At 42.2% G+C, this 12,939-nt stretch overlaps 1 protein-coding gene across 1 annotated transcript; it reads right to left on the reverse strand.

The window, feature by feature from the left end:
- Positions 1–2,542: 2,542 nt before the first annotated feature.
- LOC129832214 (cdc42 effector protein 3-like) lies at positions 2,543–11,833 on the reverse strand. The gene is made up of 2 exons (XM_055896101.1): positions 11,519–11,833; positions 2,543–4,595 (listed from the first exon to the last, which is right to left on the reverse strand). The coding sequence occupies exon 2, from the start codon at positions 4,239–4,241 to the stop codon at positions 3,378–3,380; it is 864 nt and encodes a 287-aa protein (XP_055752076.1). The 5' UTR covers positions 4,242–4,595; positions 11,519–11,833; the 3' UTR covers positions 2,543–3,377.
- Between the last annotated feature and the right edge of the window lie 1,106 nt (positions 11,834–12,939).

Genomic DNA, 12,939 nt, shown 5'->3' on the forward strand with positions numbered 1-12,939 from the left:
TCTGTACTGAATGAAATACCACTACCTTTTTAAAAACATGTCGATATTTATTTCCCAAACACGATTCAACACAATCGCTTTTTTATCTTTTCATAATATTACGTTTATTTTAACACACCTCATTTCTTTACACTTTTAACATAGGCCAGGCCTATGAAATTATGACATTTTCCTAAATATTTGGTCAAATTATGAATTTTGTGTATGGTTTCCCAGAAACAAGGGTGGGTTAACTTGCCCGTTTGGCTCAATTTACCCCACACTCCCCCAATAGGTGGTGTGGTGGGATGACCTCAATATTGATGTCATAAGGTGAATGCACCAATTTGTAAGTCGCTCTGGATAAGAGCGTCTGCTAAATGACTTAAATGTAAATGTAAAATGGAAGGATAAGCCAGAAGTTGCCGTTTCCTCAGATTCCACTTTTAGTGAAATTATATTTATCGACAACACAATACAGGCCCACACATTTCAAAGACAAAATCAATTTTTTTCATAATAATTACAATCTTCCCTGTTCTGTTATCACTTAGCAAATTATGGATCAGATCAGCCCTTCATTTGGTGTTTATGGAAATTTCATATGCAAAATAATATGGTGCTTTATTTTCAGTTTAAGAAAGGAATGATATTTATTTGAGCTGTGTTTCTTGGTCCTGGCCCTGGGGATCCATCAAGCCTCTCATTTGGGGTTGGGTGTATGAGGGTGGGAATGTGTACCCCTTTGGGTCCCCGGCCCAGAGTTGAGATGCACAGCCTCTGAAGAATGTAAAAATATGCATACGGTACCAGTCAAAAGTTTGGACACACCTACTCATTCAAGGGTTTTTCTTTATTTTTACTATTTTCTACATTGTCGAATAATAGTGAAGACATCCAAACTATGAACTAATACATATGGAATCATGTAGTAACCAAAAAAGTGATCAACAAATATATTTGATATTCTTCAAAGTAGCCACCCTTTGCCTTGATGACAGCTTTGCACACTCTTGGTATTCTCTCAACCAGCTTCATGAGGTAGTCACCTGGAATGCATTTCAATGATTTTATTTGGCAAGTCAGTTAAGAACAAATTCTTATTTACAATGATGGCCTACCTCGGCCAACACTGGGCCAATAGTGCGCCACCCTATAGGACTCCCAATCACAGCCACTTGTGATACAGTCTGGAATTGAACCAGGGTCTGTAGTGACGCCTCTAGTGCTGAGATGTAGTGCCACTCAGGACGCCAATTAACAGGTGTGCTTTGTTAAAAGTTCATTTGTGGAATTTCTTTCCTTCTTAATGCGTTTGAGCCAATCAGTTGTGTTGTGACAAGGTAGGGTGGTATGCAGAAGATAGCCCTATTTGGTAAAATACCAAGTCCAGCTCAAATAAGCAAAGGGAAACGACAGTCCATCATTACGTTAAGACAAGAAGGTCAATCCGGAAAATTTCAAGAACTTTGAAAGTTTCTTCAAGTGCAGTTGCAAACACCATCAAGCAACATGATGAAACTGGATCTCATGATGACTGCCACAGGAAAGGAAGACCCAGAGTTATCTCTGCTGCAGAGGATAAGTTTATTAGAGTTAACTTCACCTCAGATTACAGCCCAAATAAATGTTTCATAGAGTTCAAGTAACAGACACATCTCAACATCAACTGTTCAGAGGAGACTGCGTGAATCAGGCCTTCAAGGTCGATTTGCTGCAAAGAAACCACTACCAAAGGACACCAATAATAAGAAGAGATTTGTTTGGGACAAGAAACACAAGCAATGGACATTAGACTGGTGGAAATCTGTCCTTTGATCTGATGAGTCCAAATTTGAGATTTTTGGTTCCAACCGTCGTGTCTGTGTGAGACGCAGAGTAGGTGAGCGGATGATCTCAGCGTGTGATTCCCACCGTGAAGCATGGAGGAGGTGTGATGATGTGGGGGTGCTTTGCTGGTGACACTGTGATTTATTTAGAATTCAAGGCACACTTAACCAGCATGGCTACCACAGCATTCTGCAGCGATACACCATCCCATCTGGTTTGCACTTTGTGGGACTATCATTTGTTTTTCAACAGGACAATGAACCAAAACACACCTCCAGGCTGTGTAAGGGCTATATGACCAAGAAGGAGAGTGATGGAGTGCTGCATCAGATGACCTGGTCTCCACAATCACCTGACCTCAACCCAATTGAGATGGTTTGGGATGAGTTAGACCACAGAGTGAAGGAAAAGCAGCAAATAAGTGCTCAGCATATGTGGGCACTCCTCCAAGACTGTTGGAAAAGCATTCCTCATTAATCTGGTTGAAAGAATGCCAAGAGTGTGCAAAGCTGTCATCAAGGCCAAGGGTGGCTACTTTGAAGAATCTCAAATATAAAATATATTTTGATTTGTTTAACACTTTTTTGGTTACCACACGATTCCATATGTGTTATTTCATAGTTTTGATGTATTCACTATTATTTTACTGTGTAGAAAATAGTAAAAATAAAGAAAAACGCTTGAATGAGTAACTTTTGACTGGTACTATATATAAAAAAGGGATGGTACAGCATCTAATTTACATATTTATTTAATACATTACAGTAATATACAGTACATAACAATTTGAAATACACTGTGATATATCAACACAATATAATAAAATGTTGAAGGATTTGATGCAAGTCCAGAAATTGCACCGCTGTTACAAAATATGAACTTTCTCTGGTCATCCCACTATATTTAAAGAATTTTGAAGAAGCTGCAAATTTCTCATACTTTGATTCTAATGCACAAAAAAACATTTTGACCTCAGTTTTGCCCTGCTAAAACGGTTGCATTTTGGGTGTCATTACCTGCCACTAGATGGCAACCTAATACATAGAATACTCCATTCTTGACAGTGTTGTCCTGACATAAAACAGTAAAATTCCTCACAGAGGTACACACAGAATTTAAAAAAAATGTGCCTGGAAGAATATCAAAAGCACATGAATTGTATTTTTAGGCAACTACGTCATCCTATCAGAAAACTACAGAGCTTACTTAGGGAGTTAGTGAAGTATGATTTATGAACCCTAACAATAGTGAAATGCTGAAAAACATGTAAAATGATAGTCTGCGAAAATGTAGACAGCATTTGGGTGGGAGAAATGATTGTCTCTCCACCATTGTGAATCTGAATATCAAAAGACAAATGGTTGGTTCTGAAGCTGCTGTGTATCCAGTCTGGATATTATATAGTCCCACAGTCCCAGCGTTTGTGCCCGTCAGTCCTGGCACTATCCTCTGTCTCTGTCTGTTTGTTGGACCAGCCCAATCATCATTAGGCTATATGGAGGATGGCAATAAAAGTGTTCCAGACACCTCTCTGCACAGCGGTGTCTAAGCCCCCTTCCTACCGCTGCTCACAACTCACAGCGGTCATCAATACTCTTGTAGCGGTCCATGATCCTCAGCACGTCCTCCAGGATGGACGGCCCCAGGTCAAGATCCAAGCCCATCAGGGACTCTGAGCGGGAGACGCCGGGAGAGAACCTAGGGCACACGGTGGGTGACTCACTCCGCTCGCTCCCCAGGTCCTCATTGCTCAGGCCAGCATCTGAATCCAGGCTCAGCCCCCTCCGAGGGTCCAGGGGGCCACAGCTCTCTGACATGGAGTCCTCTGAGGAAACCTCTGAGAAGGAGCCGGAGGAGGGCACCAGGTGCCTGAAGGAGGCAGAGTAGCTAAGGTCGTGGCAGGGGTCCATGTAGCAGCCGACACCCTGGTCACACACAGAAATAGAGTAATGCTTCTGCTGGTTTTGGTTATGGTTGTTTGGCTGAAGTTGGTACTGTTGCTGCTGGGACGGGGGGGTCGAGTCCTCCAGGTGAAGCCGAGGCGGCTTGGGCGGGGCCTGCTCATGGGCGATGAACACAGGCATGGAGATGGTGCTCTTCAGCATGCTGGTGGAGTGGTGGTAGGGGTTGCGGTGGTTGTTACAAGAGTGGTTGGATCCTTTGTCGTTCATGGGGTAGGCCTCTTCCAGCTGCCTCTCCATACTGTGGGAGCGTGGTAAGCCATTCAGGGCGGGCAACATGTCCATCTTGCCCTGCAAAAAGCCCACGTCTCCGAACATGTCGCCCTCCCCCTCCGGCCCGACATGGGCACTGTGGCGCATGTCCCCTAGCGGGGGGCTAATCATGTCACTGGACAAGACGTCTCGTGGCTTGAGCTTCTTCCCCCGCTTGGGTGTGGTAGTCTTTAAGTACATGGGCGTCTTGGCTGGCATTCTGTTTCCCAGAATTCAGTTTGTGAGGGGATCGTCTCTCAGTGATAAGATTTGCACCTCCTTTTAATGATATGCCAGACAAAAGTGATTTTTATTGTTTATCCTTGTCCTTACTTTGTCCACTTCTTGGTGATCACAGTGGCATGTAGGCCTTGACCGGAGATCAACACACTCTCAAAAAGTCACCATTATTCAGTAAGGGTGGTGGGTGTTCCAGCTTCAATGCCTCCCTTCTTCCTTATCTTTTGGCCTCTCTGAAGATGAAGAATCCTTTGGCTGCCTTTATGTCTGCTGATTCTCTGACGAGGCTCAGTTGCTTTGGGAATGTGACATCAAAACGCTAGGCTTGGAGGTCTGTGGAGACACAGAGAGAAAGACAGAGAAAGATTTACACCCTTGGAGCCAGAGGACAGAAATACAAGGGGAAACACTTCATGAATCTGTGTGTTTGCTGAGGGGGACTGGCTGAAAACGCACAAAATGCCTTTAGTTTAACATGGCAGATGATGTGTGCTGATTTGAGGTTTGTGTGGGGTGTTGCAGTGAATCACACATTAAATCATACACCCTCAGGAATTCATTGCACATTCCAAAGACTTCCTAGACTTTTGTGGAAACACAATTTGCCAAGGAAGTTGTTTGTTCAAAAGATTTTGTGTGCGTCTCCCTGTGTGGGAACCTGTTATCAGGGCCTCTTTGTAGTTCCGTTGCTGAGACAAACATTGCGTATTATACAGCTGCGTACATACTGAGGGAGCAAGAGAGATTATCCAAACAAAACTAACACTTTACATACAAAACTAACACTTTACATACAAAACTAACACTTTTATTCTCCAGAGCTGTATGCACATTACACTAAGAAGCATTTAAATGCATGTTAACTGTAGACTTTTTCTTCAAAGTCCATTTGGATAACAGACATAAAAAAATCACGATCATCATGATCTGTTGGCTTTTGCATAGCATCCTTATTTCCACATTTTGTTACGTTACAGCCATATTCTAAAATGTATGAAATTGTTTTTTTCCTCATCAGTCTACACACAATACCCCATAATGACAAAGCGAAAAAGTTTTGTAGACATTTTTGCTCATTTATAAAAATCAAATGAACAGATATCACATTTACATAAAGTATTCAGACCCTTTACTCGGTACTTTGTTGAAGCACCTTTGACCACGATTACAGCGATTACAGCCTTGAGTATGACGCTACAAGCTTGGCACACCTGTATTTGGGGAGTTTCTCCCATTCTTCTCTGCAGATCCTCTCAAGCTCTGTCAGGTTGGATTGGGAGCATTGCTGCACAGCTATTTTCAGGTCTCTCCAGAGATGTTCTGGCTGGGCCACTCAAGGACATTCAGACACTTGTCCCGAAGCCACTCCTGTGTTGTCTTGGCTGTGTGCTTAGGGTCGTTGTCCTGTTGGAAGGTGAACCTTCACCCAGTCTGAGGTCCTGAGCACTCTGGAGCAGGTTTTCATCAAAGATCTCTCTGTACTTTGCTCCATTCATATTTGCCTCGATCCTGACAAGTCTCCCAGTCCCTGCCGCTGAAAAACATTCCCACAGCGTGATGCTGCCACCACCATGCTTCACCGTAGGGATGGTGCCAGGTTTCCTCCATACCTGACACTTGGCATTCAGGCCAAAGAGTTCAATCTTGGTTTCATCAGACCAGAGAATCTTGTTTCTCATGGTCTGAGAGTCGTTAGGTACCTTTTGGTAAACTCATAGCAGGCTGCCATGTGCCTTTTACTGAGGAGTGATTTCCGTCTGGCCACTACCATAAAGGCCTAATTGGTTGAATGCTGCAGAGATGGTTGTCCTTCTGGGAGGTTCTGCCCTCTCCACACAGGATCCCTAGAGCCCTGTCAGAGTGAACATCCGATTCTTGGTTTCCTCCCTGACCAAGGTCCTTCTCCCCCAATTGCTCAGTTTTGCTGGGCGGCCAGCTCTAGGACGAGTCTTGGTGGTTCCAAACTTCTTCCATTTAAGAATGATGGAGGTCACTGTGTACTTGGGGACCTTCAATGCTACAGAATTTGTTTGGTACCCTTCTCCAGATCTGTGCCTAAACAAAATTGAGGAAATTGGGGGCTCCCGAGTGGCGCAGTTGTCTAAGACACTGCATCTCAATGCAAGTGACCTCACTGCAGTACCGGGTTTGAATCCAGGTTGCATCACATCTGGCCATGATTGGGAGTCCCATAGGGCGGTGCCCAGTGTTATCCGGGGTAGGCCGGCATTGTAAATAAGAATTTGTTATTAACTGACTTGCCTAGTTAAATAAAGATTAACAAAAAAAAATGTATCCTGTCTCGGAGCTCTATGGACAATTCCTTCGACCTCATGGGTCATGGGTTGGTTTTTGCCCTGACATGCACTGTCAACTGTGGGACCTTATATAGACAGGTGTGTGCTTTTCCAAATCATGTCCAATCAATAGAATTTACCACAGGTGGACTCCAATTAAGTTGTAGAAACACCTCAAGGATGATCAATGTTAACAGGATGCACCTGAGCTCAATTTCGAGTCTCATAGCAAAGGGTCTGAATACTTATGTAAATAAGGTATTTATGTTTTTTGTTTTTAATACATTTGTTAAAATTTCCTAAAACCTGTTTTCGCTTTGTCATTATGGGGTATTGTGCATAGATTGCTGAGGAAATTTAATTTAATTTAATTTAATCAATTTCAGAATAACGCTGTAACAAAATGTGGAAAAAGTCAAGGGGTCTGATTATTTTCCGAATGCACTGTAGATACAAAACTATGTGGACACCCCTTTAAAAATGGTTGTGGCTATTATAGCCACACCAGTTGCTTACAGGTGTATAAAATCGAGCACACAGCCATGCAATCTCCATAGACAAACATTTGCAGTCGAATGGCGTTACCGAAAAGCTCAGTGACTTTCAACGTGGAACCGTCATAGGATGCCACGTTTCCAACAAGTCAGTCAAATTTCTGCTCTGCTCGAGCTGTCCATGCCAACTGTAATTGCTGTTATTGTGAAGTGGAAACGTCTATAAGCAACAACGGCTCAGCCGCGAAGTGGTAGGCCACACAAGCTCACAGAACTGGGCCCCCGAGTGCTGAACTGTTCGTCGGGAGATTCATGAAATGGGTTTCCATGTCCGAGCAGCCGCACACAAGCCTAAGATCACCATGTATAATGTCATGGTGTAAAGCTCGCCGTAATTGGACTCTGGAGCAGTGCAAACGCGTTCTCTGGAGTGATGAATCAAGCTTCACCATCTGGCAGTCCGACGGACGAATCTGGGTTTGGCAGATGCCAGGAAACACTACTGTAAAGTTTGGTGGAGAAGGAATAATGGTCTGGGACTGTTTATCATATTTCAGGCTAGGGCCCTTAGTTTCAGTGAAGGGAAATCCTAACTCTACAGTATACAATGACATTTTAGATGATTCTGTGCTTCCAACTTTGTGGCAACAGTTTGAGGAAGGTCCTTTCCTGTTTCAGCATGACAATGCCCTTGTGCACAAAGCAAGGTCCATACAGAAAGGGTTTGTTGAGATCGGTGTGAAATTACTTAACTGGCCTGCACAGAGCCCTGACCTAAACCCCATCGAATACCTTTGGGATGAATTGGAACACCGACTGCGAGCCAGGCCTAATTGCCTAATATCAGTGTCCGACCTCACTAATGCTCTTGTGGCTGAATGGAAGCAAGTCCCGCAGCAATGTTCCAACATCTAGTCTTCCCAGAAGAGTGGGTCTGTTATAGCAACAAAGGGGGGGGGATCAACTCCATATTAATGCCCATGATTTTGGAATGAGATGTTCGACGAGCAGGTGTCTACATACTTTTGGTCATTTAGTGTAGTTCGTGGCTGTGCTCTAAGCTAACTTACTGATGATACTGCTTACTGCATTCAGCTGATGACATTATCGTTAATCATCTCAGTTAATGGAATCCCCACCAATCCTAGGACTTTACGCCTTCTGAAAACCTTCTTCATCATGAGTCACGTGTTTATATGTTAAAACAATGTGAATGTCTAATAAGAATTGAGGGGATTTGTGTATGAATCATATCCTGTATGAGTTATAGTACTATTGTCTCACTTGATATGTGTTGAAATGTTACACATTTTCTTCTGCAGCCAGTCGACTCTTGGCATCTCTAACCGTCATGTGAATTTTACCACATTAGCTTCACATATAAAGCTGCTTGAGATCTTTGTAAGAGGAGAGGTGTTGAGACTTGTTGGTGATGATTTTCACAGTGTTAATTGACCGCAGAGTCATTGGCCACATTGTGACAAGGTATTGTGTCACTGTGTAGAGAAATCAGATGGGGGCTGATCGTGAAAGTACTATACCATTTCTGCGACACACCCTCAGATAAGATACAAACAGCCTACTATTCTCTGAGACAGAGAGATTGAATCTTCCTTCTTGAGTTGGAAGTAAACAATATTTCACCCTTATATCATGTGTCTCAGATTGTATGCAGGGAAGTGAATCTATAAACATGCCGGTTGTCAAACACAATAGGGATAAAGTGCTGGCCCATGCATTCTGACAGTCCTGGCACTGCATGACAATGATGTCCTGCTCCACTCTTTTGAACCTTTATTTAACTAGGCAAGTCAGTTAAGGACAAATGCTTATTTACAATGCCGCCCTACCCCGGCCAAAATTGTCCCCCCGCCCTATGGGACCCCCAATCACAGCCGGATGTGATTCAACCTGGATTTGAACCAGGAACTGAAGTGACTCCTCTTGCACTGAGATGCAGTGCCTCAGACCACTGCGCCACTCAGGAGCCCTAGGGCCTTCAGTCAGGCCCTGCTCCTCACCTATTTATGATGACAGACTTACACTAATTCCATCACAGTGGAAATTTTATCCAAAAGCACACACACACACACACACACACACACAGACTCACACACACACACACACACATACATACATACACACACACAGACTACTGATAAGACAGTTGGATGAAAACTGACAAAAATGTTGATTTACTCATCACAACTGTGAAGTGACAGATATTCCTAAATATTGCTTGTTAATTAAAATATTAATGGTGATATTTAAAGGTTGAATGCAGCCATTTTTAAAAAAAATTATCAATATCAAATCATTTCTCGGTAACAATGAAGTATCTTACAGGGATTGTGTTCAATTAAAATGGTAAAAAAGAAACAAAAATATCTTCTTAGCAAAGAGCAATTTCTCAAGCAAGAATTTGGAGAGTGGGCTGAGCGGAGAGGGGAAAACTGAAAACTAGCTGAAAACTAGCTGGCAAAAATGTTTGGAATTCACTTTCTTATTGGTCAATTAACTCATTTACGCCTGGTGATGTCACCAAAACTCCATCCCACCAAAACAGGCTGAAATGTCACGTTTTCTTTTCAAACAGCTATTACACTAAAATGGCATTATCATCCTTTTCACAATTTCTAAGTATATTTCCAAACTCATAGTGTGGAAATATATATAAAACACGGGAAAATCACGTTTCTGACTGCAATGGGCCTTTAAAATAAAAAAATGTATGATATATTTTGTTATTATTTTCCTGGACACATATGTAACATAGTTATTCAAGTCAAACATCTGTTTGTAGTTTCTTTCCGCCACATATGGTCTCAATTTGCTTTGTGTATCAGAAGGTTATACCATTATAGCGACAGTTCCGCACTCCTTGTTACATCTCTAGTCGACCAAGGAAAGTAGCTATTAAGAAATTGTGAATCATTCCTTGTCCTGAAATTCCTAATTCGGCCATCCTAATGGCACGTGGTTCCCCTAATCAGAATGCGTTTTGCGTAATGTGGTTGACCTTTTGCTTAGTTTTTCTCTCTTTTGGTGACCAATGTGTTTTTGCAATATAACCAGACCAACAAAATAACCCCATGCCCAATCTATTAAATAATGCTAATAGTGTATTTTGCAGTGGGCGTAAGACATTATCCAGACATTTTTGGAAAAGGGAATACTCAGGCTTTTGCGCAAATGTATTGCCTGTCAATTTTAGAATCATTCATCTATGTTGTGCATATTGCTGTGTATATTCTGTAGCCTACCTAGACCGTATAATTTACTCATGCCAGCAGTGAATTCAATCCGTTCAATGTTGATGAGGTAATGCGTAAGCATCTAAATGTATGGCCAATGTAATTTGTCATCTGGTTTGTGGAAAACAGATTTCTGGGTTTGAAATTAGATTGCAAATCAAATCAAATTGTATTGGTCACGTACACATGGTTAGCAGATGTTAATGCGAGTGTAGCGAAATGCTTGTGCTTGCAGCGAGACAGGCTGATTTATTGTCGTGATTAAGGTCCCAGGTTCTTGTGACCTTGAGTAACAGAGTCTCACTCAGACCCATTTGTTCCTGCCCACTGGGAACATACTGGTTGAATCAACGTTGTTTCCACGTCATTGAAATTATGTTGAATAGACGTTGAATTGACGTCTGTGTCCAGTGGGTGGGTTGTACGGACACAAGCCTTATGTAATATTTAGGCTCTGAGATCATCCAATTCCCGGACATCCCCCAGTTAACTATTTGGTAGGCTACCACTGTAGACCTGATAATCCCCACACACAACTCGGCTATTTTAAACGCGATTATTTTCCAAGAGAGCAATGCATAAGCCTAGGCATATAGGACACACGCTTGAAGGAGTAGCCGTTCGAGTTTATTCAAGAGGCCATTGATTAGGGTATGACAGATGGCTACTATAAAAGGCTGTAAATAATGTGACGATGTAGGCTACAGTATTAAATGATTATAAGGAATATACCCAAACAAAAGTACGAACACGTTTATAGCAAACAACTGACTTTAAAGTGGCCTTCTCACCGACTCATTTTGTGAGGGTCGCGTGGCTCACACTGGATAGTTTTGTTAGTGGAAAACCCTGTTATATATAAGCTTGTAATCTTCTTAAGATGTTAGATCCATAATAAAATCAGATGCAGACAGTGGTTCCAATATATCGAATTGTATCCATGTTACCAAATTACGCACATTTAAGCTGCTCATCTCATGTGAATAAGTCATTTCACACACATTTTGATTTTGGTATTAGTAAAAAAAAACAGCGGTAAAAACTGTTTTCTAATTTGCAGGCATGCCGGCTGGTGAAATAGAACCGATGTATTATTATAACTTAGGTGAGAGATATTCGGACACAGAACAGACAAGTGACAAAAATACTTGGAAAATAACTGTTTTAATTTCGTAATAATAGTCTAACAGAAGTAAATAATACTTGCCTACCTTGTACAGGAATAGCTATATTTCCATAAGGACGAATCACGTAGCTGTCTATAGTCCACCGTTATGGCGTCAGCTTCTCTTGTTAGTATAAGAACAGGTAAACCTCTTACTGCGAACTGTTTCTGGAGTCGAGGAGCCTCGCAAACAGTCTGGGTGGAAAAGGGAGGGGAGGTGAAGGTTGTGAATGAAGAAAGTGAAAGGGGATCCTGTGAGGCGCGCTCTTGGGCGCAATTAACTCTTGGTAATGTATTGTAAACTAAATAGCAAGCAGCAACAGATTATTCCAAAACAAATTAAAAGTAAATTCATCACACAGACTATTAAATCTTTGGCTAAGCATTAAACAGCAGTTTTTAAAGTTCAGTGAAGCACAAACACAGTTGATGCGCACATTCTGCATATGGGCCAACCAATTAAACATAGGCCTAATAGTTTTGAGCAGGGGCGCAACTATGGTTTTAGGAGTGGGGGGGACATCATTTTTTATTACATTTTTTATCCAGTCAGATAAACACTCCAAACAGCCTACCTAACGGTTCGGAGGGTTCCTCATGGTCCTAAATCACACCGTTGCCTCATTTTGTATCACATTCCAACTATAACACTGGGGGGGACAAAAATGCAATTTCAGAATCTGGCGGGACAGTGAAAGTTGCGACCCTGGTTTTGAGTATGTGATATTGTGAAAGTCAGTGTTTAAAATTGATCTGTCATTGCTTTTCCCATCTCTGGGGAACTGTCATGATGGCCAAGAAGTACCTAGGCAGGCCTACAGTCCCGCCAGATAATTAATCATCCAATGGCTCGGTGGTTAACTCTGAAAGTGATGTGACAGCACTGTTCCCCAGACTTTATCTGATGACCCCATGCACAAAAAGTTGGACACGGTCCAAAGACCTGCAATTATATTTTTGTTCAGTGTAGTATGATATATTAAGTTCTACTGCTTTAATATGATATGTTACCTTCGACTGCTTTAGTGTGATATGCTACATTAGGTCAGGGGTTAAAGTTAGGGTTAAGATTAGAAGTTAGGTTAAAAGGTTAAGGTTAGGTGTAGGGGAAGGGGAAGGGTTAGCTAACATGCTAAGTAGTTGCAAAGAAGCTAAAAAAAGTAGTAAGTATTTGAAAAGTTGCTAATTACCTAAAATGCTAAAGTTGTCAGTGAGGAGATTCCAACACGCAACCTTTGGAATGCTAGACATTTGCATTATATTATATATCTCCAAATACACCTCTGCTGTCTTCAATCAAGATCTCAGCGATCACTGCCTGTATCCGCCACGGGTCCACGGTCAAACGACCACCCCTCATCACTGTCAAACGCTCCCTGAAACACTTCTGCGAGCAGGCCTTTCTAATCGACCTGGCCCGGGTACCCTGGAAGGATATTGACCTCATCCCGTCAGTTGAGGATGCCT

The sequence above is a fragment of the Salvelinus fontinalis genome, chromosome 33, assembly GCF_029448725.1.
Source record: "Salvelinus fontinalis isolate EN_2023a chromosome 33, ASM2944872v1, whole genome shotgun sequence".
NCBI classification, from domain to species: Eukaryota; Metazoa; Chordata; class Actinopteri; order Salmoniformes; family Salmonidae; genus Salvelinus; species Salvelinus fontinalis.

Coding starts and splice junctions, on each gene's coding strand:
- LOC129832214 (XM_055896101.1), bottom strand. CDS start 4,241: ATGCCAGCCAAGACGCCCATGTACTTAAAGACTACCACACCCAAGCGG.